The 17,743-nt window shown below is 38.8% G+C and overlaps 2 protein-coding genes across 7 annotated transcripts in view; one reads left to right on the forward strand and one right to left on the reverse strand.

The window, feature by feature from the left end:
* Positions 1-3: 3 nt before the first annotated feature.
* sals (sarcomere length short) lies at positions 4-16,186 on the reverse strand. 6 transcript variants are annotated; one of them, XM_070207707.1, is made up of 9 exons: positions 15,566-15,644; positions 12,819-14,250; positions 4,219-4,342; positions 4,064-4,153; positions 2,309-3,059; positions 1,164-1,280; positions 819-1,081; positions 549-765; positions 4-342 (listed from the first exon to the last, which is right to left on the reverse strand). In XM_070207707.1, the coding sequence occupies exons 2-9, from the start codon at positions 13,858-13,860 to the stop codon at positions 142-144; spliced, it is 2,805 nt and encodes a 934-aa protein (XP_070063808.1). In that variant the 5' UTR covers positions 13,861-14,250; positions 15,566-15,644; the 3' UTR covers positions 4-141. The 6 variants fall into 6 exon arrangements, with proteins under 6 accessions (XP_070063808.1, XP_070063809.1, XP_002056729.1 ...); XM_070207708.1 differs by lacking the exons at positions 12,819-14,250; positions 15,566-15,644 and adding an exon at positions 16,169-16,186; XM_002056693.4 differs by lacking the exon at positions 15,566-15,644 and having other exon boundaries at positions 12,819-14,532.
* LOC6632289 (trichoplein keratin filament-binding protein) overlaps positions 215-17,743 on the forward strand; it is a 36,304-nt gene continuing 18,775 nt past the window's right edge. Inside the window, exon 1 of the mRNA XM_002056695.4 lies at positions 215-355. The gene's annotated coding sequence lies outside the window, so the exon portion shown is untranslated. The remainder of the gene's footprint in view (positions 356-17,743) is intronic.

The following is a 17,743-nucleotide window of genomic DNA, read 5'->3' on the forward strand; positions in this document are numbered from 1 at the left end:
GAATTTACATATGTCGATAATATAATTATATTTAAATACATTGAAAAAAGGAACACTACGCAAACAGTAAACAAACACGTTGTACATTCGATTCTTTTTTACTGGGAGCAGCAGCTGTTTTTGTTGTTGTGATTAATGCGCCTAGAAACCCAAATCGGCAATTACCGCATCCAGTTCGTCCTGGAGATTGGTGGCCCTGGAGCGCACCTGTGAAATTTGATCCTGCAAATTGTCCACATTGGCCTGCAGCAGCACATTGCATTTCTTCATAGCAGCAAAGCGACTCTCGTGCTTCTTTACGCGCGGCTCCAAATTGCATTTCTTGGCGGAATTGGCGGCATCCTAAGGAGCAGAGGTAAACCGTGCATATAAATATATATATATATATATATCTAAATATATATAAATAAGTTGACAGATATTATCCGGTATTGCCCGTGCCTGACTTTTTTCTGATGTCTTGCATGTTTATCAATCAGTCAGTCAGTCAATCATTTCCATCAATCATTTATTCAGATAAAGAGATGCCTCCCAGATGGTGTACTTACTTCCGCTTCGGATTCGCTGGCCGATTCCTCTTCGCTTTCTTCAGATTCCGATTCGTCTGACTCCTCCTCGGACTCTGCCTCTTCTTCCTCGTGCTCTTCTTCGGCTGCCTCTTCATCATCTTTGTCCTCGGCATCGATTTCGTCTTCGTCCAGCTTCATCGATGCGGCCATCTTTTGCACTTCCTTCTCCAGCTTTTTGAACTTTTTGTTCTCCTCTCTGCAAGAAATCTTTTATAATCACAAATTCACTATAATATTTGGCCGCTCTACTTGAGTATAACATGATTCTTCTTCATGGCTTGCTTCAGTGCATCCTTCTCTTTCTTGGCGGCCTCCTCCTTGACTTTCAGCTTTGTCAGCTTGCTGCGCAGCACCTTCACCTCTTTGCCCATTCGGCGCTCGCGTCGTTCTGTCTTCTTCTCCTCGGGCTCGTCGGGATCACTTTCGCTCATCTCCAGCTCCAGTTCGGGAGAGCTGTCGCGTCCGAAATGCGCATCGCTGGGTCTTCTGGAGCCGTCCGCTGAGCCACCTCCCTACATTTTTACAATAGATGGGTGGATTAGGAAAACATCTCGCCAAACGCAACGCCTGACCGAATGCATCTGTGGGCATTACCTTGTTATTGGTTACCCTCGCACCGTAGTAATCATCGTCTTCGTCCTCGTCCTCGTCGACGTCGTAAGCAAAGCGAAAACTAATATGCGGTCTGTTAGTGCTTGGAGTCGTATTTGCCTTATATAAATAGCGATTGCGTTGGTTAAATCGGTTAATGTTTTTAGTATGCGGAGTATAGAAAATAAGCAAAAGCGTTGTCTTTGTCTATTTAAATCGATTTTCTTAATATTACAAAATCTAATCTTCGTTTGGGAAACTCATATTGTGCGTGTAAAGTGTGCATAACACCTTGAAGATTTCGATGACGGGAGGTTAAGATAGTAGCTGAGAGATTGTAAGCTGGTGCCGTTAATCATATAGTGAGCCTTACCTGCAGCTATGCGAATCGTATAGAGGGGCGTATTTTAAAAGAGAAGAAAGCAAGTTGAAGAGAGCATGCGGTAGGGTGGGGGGGAGGTAGAGGGAAAGAGAAATTAAGAAATATAGAAATAAAGAGGTGCGCCAAGGATATTATGACAGAGAGACGGAAGGCATGTGAAAGATAGAGGAGAGAAAAGGGAGAGAGAGAAGAAAGAGATACAGAGTGGAAAAGAGGGAGAGAAAGAAGAAATAGAGAATAGGTGTGACTGAGGGTTGAGAGGACAAAAAGAGAAAAAAGACGGCTGAGCAGAAAAAAGTCTTGAAAACGTTTCAAGTTTCAAATTGAGACAAAGAATCTCGCTTATTGGCGCGGTAGATTTCAGCAACCCGCCCACGTCTCTGCAGCCCCTCCCCACAAATGTCTCAAGAATGTGTGTCGTGTTGTCAGCTGATATGTAATTATTTATCGTAGGTGCTGCTACAACTACAACAATGACTACAAAAAAAAAAAACTACAATCAATGCGAAAGCGACTAATTGCGATTGCTTTGTTAGCTGGTTTTTTAGAATTTTTTGTTTGGTTTTTTTAGGCTGAGCTGTCGCTCGGGGGGCGGCAACGCAGACGGCGCTGAAAATGTGCGAGAACAGGTGGATATGTGTGGGTTATGACCCCAGCTAGAGCTTCAACTGACAACAACTGACAACACACGGCATCTTCTACTAGTCTAGTGCCACGCCCACAGTTGTTAAGTTGGTGGGGGCGCCCCGACGGCGCTGTCGCTTACCTGCAGCGCAGCTGCCAATTTGCGCTCAAGCAATTGTATCTGTCGCTTTTGTTCCTCGATTTCCGTTTTCGCCTCGACAAGCAGCTCGCTGGTATCATGATAGTTCTTTTCCACCTCCTTGGACACCTTGCGCGCATCCTCGACCTCACGTTTTAGGGAATTGACGTACGCCTGCTCGGAGGTGGGCGTGGGATCCATGGTGGCCACAATAACATTCGAGCCATATTCGAGATTCTTTTCGCGCGATTTCTCACGCTCCAGCTCCGTTTCGAGAGTGCGTATTTTGGCCAAGAGCTTTTTATTTTCCCGTTCCTGGGCCTCACGATTGCGCAGCTCAAGGGCCAGCATTTGCTTGGTGCTCTGCAAGTCGTCGCGTATCTTGTCAATGTCGTCCAGCTCATCGGGACTCTCCTCGTCTATGGACATGGTAGACACTATGCTGGGCCTCGAGCCGCCCGCTCCGAGCGCTGTGACACTGTTCGGACCCAGGGCATTACTGCTGGGCGCCTCGCTCAACATATTGACCTTTGACTGCGACTTGTGGAGCTGCTCCTCGATGGTCATCTGGCGGCGGAACTTGCGCAAGCCCCCCAATATCGGCTTGCTGCGATCGTTTGTCTGTGTAGGACGCAGCCTTACGCCGCCCTGAATCTGCTTGAGCAGCTTATTATGCGAATTATCCTTCTCTGTCTCATAGATGAATTTATCATCCACTTTGGTCATCGATTTGCATGTCAATATGGGCTGAGATCTAAAAGAAAAAATAAAGTTTGCATATTTAATGCATTATATTTCTAAGAAGAATCTGTTCTTTATTCCAAATTTTGTCCATTTATTAAATTGCAAAATTTTTAACAAGTTTTTGAGAATCACACAACTTCTTTTCTTGGGTTCGAAACATATAAAAGGATTTAATACACGTTTTAATATCTTTTGCTTTTGGTACATAGTATCGTAAAATTTTATTTGCATTTGATTTTCGTCATTAAAATCTTGTGACACTTTGTCATCAGATTTTCTGCAAAAGGATTTTAAATTGAACATTTTTAACATATTTTTTTAGATTCTTACATAATGGTGGCAATGGGGGCCCTAATGGTCACCGAGTGGGTCCCTAATGTATCCTCAATGTGCCCCACTATTTTGATCGGATTAATTAGATTAAAATTCAGCTTTCTAAAGTTTTATTTTCATCATTTCGAAAATGAGAAAAATTTAAACTTGAAAGGATTTCCTACTCTTGGTTGTTAAAGGTTGAGGCTTTTAAGCTAAAACAGTTGTTGGTTGTGAATGAGTACACAGAAAATGGACTCTGTTAAGCACTCAGTACTTTTTACGTTGCTGGACGTTTGAAATTCTCTACAAGTTAAAGCCTCAAGCGTGCCAAGGCGCCTGCAATCCTCGAGTCGATAGCAAAGTCTGCGAATGACTGCAGTAGGAAGTTTTTGATATCGTATGCAGACAACCTGCTAAGAAAGTGTATAAAAAATAACCAACTTTAATTTCTTCAAACTTCAAATTTGAAACTTTCGTAACTTGGTGAAAAGTAAAGCGTTTCTTCTGATTTATAACTTGTGGACTTTCCTTTGAGTTCCAGATTAATTTGATATCTGTATTGAATTAATTTGTTGAGAGAAAACCCTTTTTTACTTGCCAGTTATTTTCCACAGCTGCACTTGGAACGACTCCATTTGCAATCGATTGTGGCTGAACTGGACCCATTTATTTATATATAATGGCTAATGAGCTGCTCACCTGTCGTTGCATGCTACGTGGCGCAGCTTCTTACCGCTCTCCACCTCTTTCATCATCTCGGACCAGTCGGGACGTCTGCGAGGTCGCGTTCTGTGCAAAATGAAATAAATGGTGGCTTAGTTGAAAGCAACCAGCATCTGCGCTTGGCCACTTACTTGAGCTTCTCAAGCGTTTTCTTTTGCGTGTCGCTCAGCACCCGCTTCTCGCCCGGCACCAATGGCGGCGGCGGCGGTGGCGGCGCCTTTGGCACCAAAGAGGGGAGCGGCGGCGGCGCGGGAACTGCAACAAAATCAAAAAAAGCAAAAAATAGGTAGAGTAAACGGTTAGCTGTGGGCTTAACTGTGTGTAGGGTGGATTTGCAGTTGAATGGTCGAGCTTTTATTTTAGGTTTTTTTTTAGAGTTGTTTTTTTTTTTTTTTGCTTGTTTTTATTTTAGCGCATAAATCGTTTAGCGTTGCGTGCACTCGCGTTTATTAAATATAATTTTAATTTAATGAGTTTGCAATTTGTGTCAGTTTGTTTTTTGCGTCAAGTTTTACCAGCTCCCATTTTCTACCGCTTCCTCCTTTTTAGCTGCAGGCCATACATATCAATTGAGTTTAGTCTTGAATTGTGGGGCTCGTTGTTGGGTGTATGTGTGTGGAGAGGGAAGGGTGAGGGGGTTTTGCCTTTACATTCCAATTCGTGTGTCTGAAGTTGCTCTACATTGGCAGAGATTGAAAAGTTACTGCCGTGGCGCCAACCCAACCCACGTATCTCAGCTGCACCACAACCCAATTTGTTTTATTGCCTTAACACCTAATGCTTCGCAAATTCCCCCTTACCCCCTTTCTCCACACACAACCCCCCACTGGCAGTCGGCTAAAACTTTGATTGCATTTTTTATACACTAGCAAAGGGTATTGTAAATCTGTCTTGAAATGTGTATTGCATAGAAGCAGACATAGTTGGACCCATAAAATATATATACACTCATGATCAGTATCAGTCGAAGAGTCGTTATAATTCGTCTGTCCAAATGTTACTATGCAAACTATTCTTACAATATCCTTAAAAAACTTATATTTTTGTCGCGAACAGTGTATATATCGCGAGGCTGACTCGGACAACTTTATATAACATAGAAACAATCAGTCTATAATTCAGTTTTGTTTTGAAAAACTTTTTGGTTTTCATAGAGAGAACTTGACATTTAAGGAAGGAGCTGTGCTATGAATATGTATATAGGCACAATCCCATCAGCATTGCTTCACGTTATAATAAAGCGGCTATCTAGCATATAGACATGTACGTCTAGCAATCGATCGATAATTCTGCTTATTTTAAATCCTATTTGGTTTTCAAGATATGTTAGAAATATCTTTCAGAAATTTACATGCGATAGTTTGACATAGTATAATATAATCCGTTTTAAGCCCAAATGGTTGGTACCCGGATATCTAATTTATTTTTTTACTATGAACCAAATACGAAACCAAGCCAAGTGATTCTTAAAGACATAATTTTTCCCAAAAATGTTTTCAATATTTTCAAAATAACCTTTGACTCCAACCCTTGCATACACCCATATTTTAGGTAGAGATATAAAAATAGAGTAAAATATATACATCTAGCAATATGTTGAGCATAAGGCGCAATTTTTAATAAATGTCAATCGTAAATTTAATTAAAGCGTAGGTACATATTTAAATTTGGATTAAAAATTTAAGAAAATATATGCGAAAGCAAGGTTTAAAGCAAAAACTGGGTTCATGCATGCCTGAAACGACGTTCACACAACGTAACTAATCGCAGGGCGCTGGTTCAAACCGTGAACCGAAGTAACCAGAACATTTTTTAAAGTTGGTAGCTCTGGTTGTTATGTATATTATATACATTCAAAAATTTTAATTGAACTCAAATGTATTTAAACATTTTTTCACAAATTCCACCCGCGCATGTGGAATATAAAGGGAAAAAAGGTTTACAATCTGAACAGCTGCAAACTCATTTCTAAATATTATTCTAAAACTTTGACCTTGACGTACAATTCGCATATGTTCCACAAAGCTAGGGTATTTAATCTTCGTTAAGCCTTGAAAAATATTTTTCAATTTTTTTTCTTTTTTAGCAGTTTCTTTTGTGCGTTGCGCTTGACTCGCCTTTAGTTCGGGTTTGAATTTTGGGTTTTAGTTTCAGTTTAGTTGGCTTAAAGTCTGTGATGCGCTTTTGCCTGCACACATTTTTGGTTAACTGGGCCCAATTAGCCTGTAATGTTTGCTGCCAGCTGTTTCGTAACGTTGCCCCAATAAATTTCCGCTTAAATTGCTGGCCTAACAAGTTGCCAAGTTCCACAAATTTACCATTCTTTTACTTTCAAGTTCGGCCTTGTAATTAGCAATTGAGCGAGTTTATTTTTATTTTTATTTTTTCTGTACACAAATATTATGTATGTATGCCCGTATCGCTTGTGCACACTTTGTGTACAATACTTTGCATTCTTTGCAGATACTTTCAGAGTTAAAACCCTGAAACCCCGAGTCTCCCCCGCAGGTTGCTGACTTTTCTTTGTTGTTGTTAAAAAAGTGCAAAAGTCAAACAACTGCTTAAGACAATGGCCGTGCGCGCGCGCGAACCAAGTGATGAAAAGCTGACAAATCTGTTAATTAGCTTTGTTTGAATGAACCCAGGGCAAAGCCAACCATCCACTCTCCCCTGTCCTGCCCAGCTCCAGAATCATTTTGTAACCCCCTTCAGCTTCTCTCCTTTTGTTTGGCCTGTGTCTTTACTTTTTTTTTGCTTTGGGTTTGCTCACTCGACGCGCCCGACTGAATCTGCACTTAATCTTTAAGTGCTTGGCTGCCTCTTTGTGGTGCATTAGATGCTGCTTCTTATTACTATTGCTCCTACTACTCCTATATACATATGTATATATATATCTGTGTGCTCTGCACCTGGGCTTTGAAACTAATCCCGAACTTGTGTTACTTTGGCTCAATGAAATCAGCGCTAAACTTGATTATTGTCTGGCAGCTAACCGGCTGCATGTTAATGTCCCTGTGTAGCCCAGCTGCTGCCTGCTGGGTCATTGTTTTTTTTTTTTTTTTTTGTTGGCTGCCATTTGTAGTCACTGATTAAAATACGTGGTCAACTTTTTGGGCAGCCAATTGAGCGCTCGTTTAGTAAGTTTCGCTTAATTCGTTTTAGTAATTTATGGCAAAGCTATGGCAAAAGCGGCTACCTAAATCTGTGCACATACCCGCGCACACACCCTTCCGCCCCATACATACACCCACCCGTACAGCCGCACACACTGTCTCACAAACAAAAAACTTACCCAAACTTGGGTAGCCGTGTAGCCCAGATAAAACTCTTCATTCATTCATTCATGTCGACAAAATTATTTCTTATTTAAATAAAATGCTGAGCAGTATCTCTCGTCTTTCGAGTTGATGCTCCCACTTAATATACCGCAAAAGCCCGCACTTACAACGACGCCGAAATGAATAGCGGGGTATGTAAACATAAATTTTGTGTAGCCCCAACCTAAACCACCATCCCCTCCCGTAGATCTTCTTGTTACTCTCTCCTTCTCTCTCTCTCGCCTGCCCCATATTGTGTTATCATCAACTGAGAATATTCTATGCATGCACAAATGTTGCCGTTGTCATTGAATCACGCTGTGCGCCGAGCACAGAGTTGGGCTGGGTGGGGCTTGGAGGGGGCATTAGCATGGACTCCACTTTGATGACTGACTTTGTTCGCCATTGTCTGAGCTTTTCTGCCATGATGAAGCGCTGCGCGGAGAGTCTGCCATATTTTACAGTCCCCAACCGTACTGGTAAAAACTGACAGCCCCTAATCCCAGTCGGGCTGCAGGCGCCTGATTAACGTTTTTCATCTAGTTAATAACTATGTATTGCCAGCTCATTTGTGGCCAACTAACCACACTAGGCAACATGGTAACTGTTTTAAATGAGCGCTTACGATTGCTCTATTAAAGGTTGTTTCATTATGCCCTTTTTAAGTTTCCTGAAATAACTTAAGCTTTCCTTTGGATTGAAAGTGAGCTCTTAGATGCGGTTGTGGCAAATTCCGAAAAGAGCTGGCCAATGTTTGCATGAAAAATGTAACGTTATGGGACTCTGTTGAGCGTTAAAACGGCAGACAAGAAGTCGCCGGTTCAAATTATAGAAATAATTTGCTTATAACTAGCTAGGTATCATACTATGTGAAAGCGTTGCGGATGTCGCACAAAGAAGAATTAACAAGTTTTATGCGCTGTCGAGAGAGTAAGTACAAGAGAGAGAAAGAGAAGAAGAAAGAGAGCAAGATTTATATTTTGGAAAATTAAATTTCCCAAAGAGCTCCTCTTCTGACTAACTGCAGGTGTAGACTAAGAAAGAGCGTATTAATTTAATTTAAGCTTTTAAATTGCTTAAAAAAAAATACTTTTATGCATATTATTTCAATTATAAATCTTCACTCATACAGCACCTTTGGCAATAAATGCATAATAGCTTCATTTAAAAATATCCAATTTATTATTTCAGCAATTTTAAGCCTCCGTTTTGTAAATTTCACATCTAAAAAGCTTCTTGTGTATTCTTCGCATTTTAGTTCTGGCCATGCTGGGGTCAATTTGGTTGTCCCCTGGCTATTTGTAATTTTCAAAACTTAATGCGATATAAAATATCAGAACTTTCCAGCTCATAAAACACATGTCACAGCATATGCATCAACGTAGAAGCGCGCAGTCTTTACAAATAATTTGGAAATTATTTGTTTAGTGGACCATATTAATGTCGTTCAGTGTAAATATTGGCAACGTGAATGCGTCATGACCAAATTTGAATTGGCCTAATCATCTTTTATGCCCACCAAAAGAATCCCCTACCAACCCCACATCGCTGCACCTATTGAAAGTTCACATTTCTAATGGCAGCCAAAAACGTAGCTAATAAAAAATGAAATGAAAGGGAATATAGCACAGCCGTAACACACGTTCACACACATACACACGCACACATCGATATAGATGCTGCTATATAGGGCAGGCTCATTTAAATAAAGAAATATATATATATAATTTTTTGTCCATCCGCTTGTCCTTTCAAGACATTTGCTGAGGCTTTGCGGCCTCCTTATTTTATATATATATTTTTTTTGTTATTTTTGTTCGTTTTTTCGTTTGTTTTTTTTTTTAGTGCGTATATTTGAATATAAATGGCGCATTTAGTTCGACTATATCAAGCACATGGCCATATATCTTGGCCAGCTTTTGTCCTTACGAGTACGAACTGTTACTCTGTGTTCCCTGTCTTCCCATCTATTGATAGTTGTTGGCTTTAAGGCCGCTCGAGAAACAAAACAGAAACCATCTACGAAAGTGCCTTTTCCACTCATCTATCCTCATCTGGTTTTAAACATTCCACTTTATGTTGTAGTTTTGACACAATGAGCAATAATCATGAATTTTACTTAGACCATAAAAAGAGAGATGAAAACACCCAGAAAGTCGGCCCAAGACGTCGTCCGAGCACATTAAATAAATGTTTTTCTTTTCTGTCTGCATTGTTGCCTTTTTTTCTTGGCTTTTTTATACGCAATACCCATTGGAAATGGTTAAACAGTAGGGAATAATGGTTGGGTGCAAGTACTTCTGATAGGCAGGAGGAACTCAATTGACTTTCTCAGAGTCTAGGAGCAAGAGTCCTATTATTTCGAAAAAAAAAATCCTTTTTTTAGCAGGATATTAGGTTAAATTGTAGAAATCAATATATATTGAATTTATCCATAGGTCCATCGTGTAAATCAATAAATATATAGAATTTTAAATGTCTTTGAAATCAGCAAATATCGTATGTAAATATCGATCTATAAATTAAAATAATAAAAAATGATTTAAAATAATGAAAAAAATTGAATCTGGAATTTAATCTATATCCACTTTAGAGAGCGATATCTTTCGATAAATCGGCATATACCGAATGTGCAATATTTTTTCATAATTATATACATATTGAATATGAATTTTAAAATTAATAGCAAACAATTATTATAACGATTGATATTAAGTGTGGAAATTAATTAATATCAACTTAAAAAATATGTTTTTATCGAATGTAGTTATTTATTTTTTTGTGTGTGTATATATATAAGCTGGAATACATTCCAGGGTAAATGCTAGTCATGCTCACTTCTTTCCTCTTTATGTGACTGCTTTAAAGGACAAACATTGGGCACAGCGGTTACCATTTTGTTGAGTGACCTGCCCAAGTTCTGCCTTTTCGCATTTTCTTAACCCTCGACCCTCCGCACGCTCACCCGCTCAACACCTCATCTCCTTGCTACTTTTCTCACAAACCCCACTCGAAGGTTGCCTTTTGTTTGCCTGGCAAAGATTAGGACGCATTTGCGGTCACGTTATTGCCCACTGATTAGGCCATGCTGGCAAGCATGCCCCGTCCCGCACACCTTAAACGTGCACCCTTTGCGCGTTACTGTCACTTAATGGGCTTTACACTTCATGTTTGATGCACCCCGAGGGGGCCTTTGCTTTTCAATTTGTTAACTTATGCAACTCACAGTGATAATTCTCAAATTGAGTATTAAAATTTGTCCACGCCTGCAGCTACAATATGCATTTCGAATATTACAAAGTGTACCTAAAATTTGGAAAATTCTTTTGCTTTTTTTTTTTTGTGCTCTTGGTCTTTTCTATTTTAATAATAATAATTTGTATTTTGGCCTTTTGATCGGTGGGTGGGAAAACCGTTTTGCGCCTCTTTCGACTCAATGCACAGCACTTACTAAAAATTTAATAAATAAAATATGTTATTTATATTGCTTTTTAGCCCTCTCTGTGTATGTGTGTGTGTGTATGTGAGTGTGTGTTTGTGTGTGTGTTTGTGTGTGTGTGTGTGTGTGTGTGTGTGTGTGTGTGTGTGTGTGTGTGTGTGTCCTTATGTGCTTTGTCGTTTTTGTTTGGGCTCACAAATTTTTGATGAAATGTTTTCATTTAATACTTATATTCCTATACGCAGTACGAGAGTACTCTCATAGGTGCAATATACACACAAACTGCTCTAGCTGCGTTCTTCAGTTGGACCTGAATGGACCTACACACACATGTGCATTGAGTAACAGGTACATATATATATATATATATATATATAGTCTAGAGATGGTCACATGACTAAAAATATTCCGTCATGCATAATAAAACATGCAACAGAATTGCATTTGTTTCTCACACAGAGTATTTTTTCTTTTCTGGTTTTTCCTTTTTTTTTATATGCTGGAATCCCAACTGAAGTTGGAAATGTCGTCTGGCATAAATAGCAAATAGCTTGGGACATGGGTATGAAAGTAATATAACATACATTATACTTGAATTTTAAATTTTAGCTATGTTTTGACTAGTCTTAGCGGGTTTTGGCATTCATATGGTTTCTATTTGGATGGATAAAGTTGGAATTGTGTTCTTTTTAGAGAAACCTATCAAAACTGATGACAATATGAATTTGTTTTGCCTAGATAAAACATTCACGAGTGCAGGAGTGCAAGTTGTTCACACTCTGTCTGATTATTCGGTAGGATTCTAAGGTAGATTCCCTTTTTTATAAGTTATACAAGTTTCATACCAAAAAAGGTGATAATTTATAGATATATTCTCTATATATATCGATTTCGAATGGATTTACAATAGGAATTAAGGAAAAGGGAAAATACGTTTTGGTTCTGGTTTAATAGAAGAACCTTACAATTGCTGGTAAGTCTTAATCTTTTAATAGCTGATCTCTCTTCGCTCACTCGCTCTCTCTTTCTGTCTTTGCTCAATCCTTCGTTAAGCCTACAAAATTTAACCTTTCTACTTTTTACAAAATTGAAGAATTTGTATCTTATATGAATGGAGAAATAGTCTGTCTATATATTTATATATGTTTTGGCCTTGGATTGAGTTTTATTAAAATTGTCAATTAATGATAATAATATTAAAAATGTTTGAACTTTCAAGAATTGAAGTTTTGTTCTATACACAAATTTATTAAAATTTTTTATATATTTTATTTACTCAAGATATTTATCAAATTTAATATTTTTTATGTTGTTCTTGAGTAGATGTGATTTATACGGACTTTATTTAATTAAATTCAATTAAATTTAATATTTTGATATGGCATGGGAAATTAATAATGAAATTAAATTCTTATTATTAAGCTCACGCTTCCACCTCTGAATCGTTATACTAGATGTATGAGCAATACCTGTGCTGCTACATCTAAAATATCGCTCATACGCTACGTTTTGCAGAGTGTGTCTCTTATATTTTATTCATTTGATGTGACGTCTATCGGCCTTGCCTATGCGCCAGCATTTTAATGCCCCTTAATAAAAAATAGAAAGGGTGAGGGGAGAGCGAGAGAGGTGGCGGGCAACCAACAAAAGAGATAGAGAGGGCAATAGAGTGTTAGAGGGCAATCAATGGACAGGTTAATATACAAAAAATGCACACGGCCGTGTTCATTGATATAGCATCTGGCTAGTATTTGAAAAAACCCTATAAAATACCCACTAAAAATATGCATATTTCGGCTGAATTACTCGAGTTGTGTCTTAGACATTAGCGAAGCGCGTGTTTTAATATATTTACAGCATTTGTTTTTTGTTTTTGGCGATCCATTAGAGTTGTTAATCGGGAATTGTTTGCTTAGCATCCGGAGTTGCGGCTCGATCTTCCGCTCGCAGGGTCGGTCGCGGAATCGTCACTTACCATTTTTGATGCTCGGTTCGCGTTTTATTGAGGGCGCTTTCCTCAGGGTTTTGGTCTTGAATTCGGGCTTGGGTTCTTCTTTGGGTTCTTTGAGAATTTCATCAACTTTGGGTACCTTTTTCAGCACTGGCCGAATTTTTAGCAGATTATCAGTGCTCTTGCTGGGCAACGGCTTCTCCTCGCGCTTCACGTGCCGTAATTTCGGTTTCTCCAGCTTGAAGCGCAGACGACGCTCGCGCTCCTCCTCCGTTTCGCCTTCGACGGCCTCATCGTCATCATCGGGAGCCAATTTTTTCATCGATTTGTCGCGCTTGACCACAACGCTGCGCAATTTGGGTTTCTCTAAAGTGAAACGTTGTGTTAACTCACTTTCCTGCGGCTCCGGCTTCTTGTTGATCTGCGTCGGACGCAGCTGTGCGGCCTTCTTTACATGCTCCGGCAGCGTGGCATCTAGCGTGGTGTCGTCTTCGTCGTCGTCGTCGTCGTCATCTTCTTCCTCCTCTTCGTCTTCTTCGGTCGCTTCCTCCTCGGATTCAGTTTCTTCTTCACTTTCCTCCTCCTCCTCTTCGCTTTCTTCTTCCTCGGAGGAGGATTCGGGCGGTGGCGTTGGCTCCTTCTTCTTGGCCGCTGGTTTTTTTGTTGCCAAACTGGCCGCCACTTTCTTAACAGGCTCTACAGCTGATTTCTTTGCTGGTTCTGGCACTGGTTTTTTCACGGGCTCCGCTTGCTTTTTGGCAGCTGCTGTTGTTGTTGCTGCTGCAGTTTTCTTCACGAGCTCTTCCGCTGTCTTCTTGGCTGTGGTTGTTGTTGTTGCCTTTGCTTTGCTATTGCTGGTTGTTGCTGCCGGGGCTGCCTCTTCACCATTCTCCTTGGCGGCTGTTGCCTTTTTGGCCCAGGGCGTTGTCGCTGGCTTTGTGGCCGCATCCTCTTTCACCCATGGTGGACGAAATGTGGTGCGTCCGCTGCTGCTGCCGGGGCCAGCTGCTGCTGCCGGTGCTGCTTTTGTTGTTGTTGTGGTGCTACGGGGCGTCACGAAGGGCATTTCAGGGCAACTCAGCAACTGTTTTCCGTTCTGTTAATTCTCCAGGGGTTGTTGTTGTTTTTGCTGTTCGCCCACTTTACCTCGTCTATTTGCACACACTTTTTAATAATTTTCTGTGATTTTTATGCCGCGTTCTTTTTGTTGTTGTTGTTATTCTTGTTGTTGATGAAAACACAAACTTTGCACATTAGCACCAGCGCGGGGTGGGTGGGCGATGGGGCCAACACGACACTTGGTTCACTCGCCACTTGTCCAAAAGTTGTTTTTTCTTTCTTAATTTTTTTTTTGTACAATTTTTTTTTTTTGTATATTTTTTGTGTATATATATTTTTATTTTTGTTCGCTTGTTGTTGTGATTTGCTTGTTGTGCTATTTATTTAAATCTCTGTGCTGTGGACGATGAGCAACAGCTGTTTAAAATATTTTCAATACTCAATTCCGTATATATTTGGGTATGTTTCACTTTGAGAATTTATTTTTAAATGGATGCGCTCATTAGCTGGCGGCGCATTTGTTGTTGCTGCTGCTGCTGTTGTTTTTGTTGTTGATATTGTTAGCGTGTATGTTTTTGCACAGATAGAATGTAGGCCTTTGTGTCATAGTAACAAACGGCGTCTAAAACTGTTCAAATTGGCCAAATTGTCCGGCTCTAACAAGCAATGTTACGCGTTTAATCCCATGCATTTTCAGCTAACTGCCACAACAACAACAATAGCAACAACAACAGCAGCAACAACAAACGACAGCTAACAATTTGCTATGCCACTGTGCCTCCGATATGTAAAAGGCGAAAATATTTAATTTCAGGTTCTTTGTGCCAGCGAGAGTCAAAAAAATCGTCGGCAGAATCGAAAAAGAAGCAACAAAAAAAAAAAGAAAATTCGGAAAAGCGGAAAAAAATCCGTGCTGCCTCTGACGCTTGCGTCTTTTGCCGCTTTTGCCTTGTTTCACAAAGTATACAATGAAACGCACACTCACGCTCATACACGCACACACACACACACACGCACACACAGAAAAGCACATTAAAGAGGAAAATACACAAAAAAAATAGCAGCACCGAGAGAATGAAATGTGAATTTGTTTTATTCCATTGCCAGTTTCCATGGTTTTCCTCTCTTGCCTTCTTTTTTTGCTTTTCCATTCTCCATTTCTCCTATTCGTGCGACGGCCTTTTGCAAATTTTGGTTTCCTTCTTTTTTAACAAAAATTCAGTTTTGCCTTCGCGTTAATTAAACATGACATGCAAATAAAAATTTTACTTATAAATATGCCGTCATTAGAGGCGGAATTATATATCGGGGACGCACCATAAAAGCTCAAATGCGATGGCCAACGATTTGTTTAAAAGTTATTGCAATTTTGATTTTATTCAGAAAAAAATATTTATTTTTTAGATTTATCAAAGCTTTGGCACAGTTTTTATATTATTATTTATTTTTTGTTATGGACAGCGTTTGACTGGCATTTTCTGGCTTAATCGTCGGCATTGGCTGTGCAAATCTTTTTGCTATGCTGCGCATTTTGCTTGATTTATTTATATATATAAATTTATTTAATTTAATTTTTTTTTTTTCAATATTCTTTCAATTTTTGATTCGTTTAATGCAGCTGCATTGCACGTAGCGGCTGTTTATAGACACATATATTCTTTTCTTTCCATATATTAGACAGAACGCCCACACACACAATCACACACACATACACGCTTGGCACAGTGGGGCAAATAAACACATAGAGGAGACGGTTTTAAAAACTTTTTCTTGTTTTTTGCTCGACACGCAGCGCCTATGACAGCGTTTCAAAAACTAAATTCATGTATTTTAAACAGCACGCCAAATGCTTGAAAATTTCGAATAGAAAACAATTTTTATAAATTCGCTCTCGACGCGCGGCCAAAGTGTTCTCTGCGCACGCTCTCAAGGCAAAATAAAAAAGAAAATATTTAGAAAAATTTGAAATTGAAATTAATTTTGGCCGACAAAAAGCATATTTTTAGCCACTTGCTCGGACACAGTTGAGCGCGCAGCCGATTGACCTTATAGCAGGTGCAGCATAGTTCAATGATACTGGAATTATGAATATATATATAGATTTATGTTACATATATATGTATATGTTTACATATATATAGTCTCAAGTATCTGGCCTAAGTAGCCGGCGTCTGTTTATGGCGTGACAATAGCTAAACTCTTATCATTTACTTTGAGCACATTAAATGGGTCTCAATTACGCAAGTTTCTTGTGCCGATTATACGGTTTGTGTGTGGGTGGGCTTTTTTTTTTTTAAGGGCGTAATGCGTCTTACCCTGTGATAAAAACCACTCGTCTAGAAAATCCAAACCCATTTTTTTTTAGCGCCTGCCTCTGTTCTTTTGTATTCCTGTTAAATCTGTTTTCTTTGTTGATTCTTTAGTTTCTCTTGCAATATTTACATTGTCGCAATCGCCCAGTTGTGGTGTAGCCTTCTCTCCGTTCTATCTGTTGAATGCGTTTGACATTTGTCGCAGACTGATTGCGGGAATTAGCTATCGTTTAGTGCGTGATATTATTTTTAGTACCCAATTGATTGCATATCGATTAGTTGTAATGCATTCTCACTGTGAACCACCGCGAACAACGTACAAAACTTTAGATCAAAGGAACTCGCGAAACTTTAGAAAAAGATGTTCAGAAAACATAAAAGTACGCCATAAAAAAGTTTACGAAGAAGTTTATATGACATTTCTGTATTATTAGAACGCCAGAAACTATGGGTTATTGAAAGATGTAGAGTTAGAAAGAATATGAAAAAAAATGTTAGTAGAACAGATATTCCGTTTGTGTGTTAGTTTGTTTCCAGATACTTAATATTTATGCGAAGAAGGCAAATTAAATTAGAACTTGCATTTTCAAGGTGAATCAGAACAAAAAGTTAAGAATTTAAAAAAAAAAATCTGGATCTAGATAGAAAGTCTCGAAACCTTTTAAAAATTAAGAGACCATAGGTGCCATTTCTATATTTTTAACTCCTTATACTTAAAATGGATTCCTACTAAAGGGAAGAATGACACAAATTATAAATTGCATTTTCACTATGTGATCATTAGAAGTCTAGGTACCGAGAATAGAATCTTGAATATAGATTGTAATTAAAAATAAAAAGGGTTTTGTTACTATTGAAATACTATATTAAACTTACAGGAAAACAGTCATTTAAAAATGCCAAAAATAAAGTAAAAGCAAAGAAATAGCTGGAATTAAAAAACGAGTAAAAATAAATAATAAATAGGTTGTGATAAGGAGTTCTTGTCAATTTTGAATTTTTAGTAAGAAACATTTATTTATTATAATAAGCTTTAAATTATTAAAAATAAAGGTGTATATATTACAATATTAGCTTTGAGCTATTAAAACAGACCCAACTGATTATAGTATAGAAAACTGAAACTAGAAAAAGTTACTACACATCTAATTAGGAAAAGAAAGGTAAAAAGTAATTAAAGTTCAAAAGGAAGTGAATTAAAGCAGGAATTGCAGTCGAGCCAAAGGCGACAAAGTGTTGAAATAAAATGGAAGGGAAAAGCAAAAGGCAGCTTGAGATGGGCTTGCGAGATAAAAAGTGAATAGTTTAAAAGTCGGGCTACATTAGGAATCGACGACTGCGTGAAGAAAAACGACTTAAAAAACGAACAGGAAAAAAGCACAGAAGCATTGCTATAAAAGCAAAGAAAAAAGTATATAAATAAGAAGAAATGTAAGTGCAGACCGTAAACCGATTGAAAGGAAGAAATAAAGAGCAAATTTCCGAAAAAAAAGCGAAGGAAATAAATGCCAAAATGCGGTGACGCAAAATGCTGAACAAAAATGTGATAAGGTGAAGTTATGAAAAGAAAAGGTATTC

The sequence above is a fragment of the Drosophila virilis genome, chromosome 2, assembly GCF_030788295.1.
Source record: "Drosophila virilis strain 15010-1051.87 chromosome 2, Dvir_AGI_RSII-ME, whole genome shotgun sequence".
NCBI lineage: Eukaryota > Metazoa > Arthropoda > Insecta > Diptera > Drosophilidae > Drosophila > Drosophila virilis.

Excerpts from the sequence above, each read along its gene's own strand:
- sals (XM_070207707.1), bottom strand. The coding sequence starts at position 13,860 with ATGCCCTTCGTGACGCCCCGTAGCACCACAACAACAACAAAAGCAGCA. Across the intron at positions 1,082-1,163 it reads CGAGGGTAACCAATAACAAG|GGAGGTGGCTCAGCGGACGG; the intron begins GTAATGCCCACA and ends GTAAAAATGTAG. Across the intron at positions 343-548 it reads CCAGCGAATCCGAAGCGGAA|GATGCCGCCAATTCCGCCAA; the intron begins GTAAGTACACCA and ends TCTGCTCCTTAG.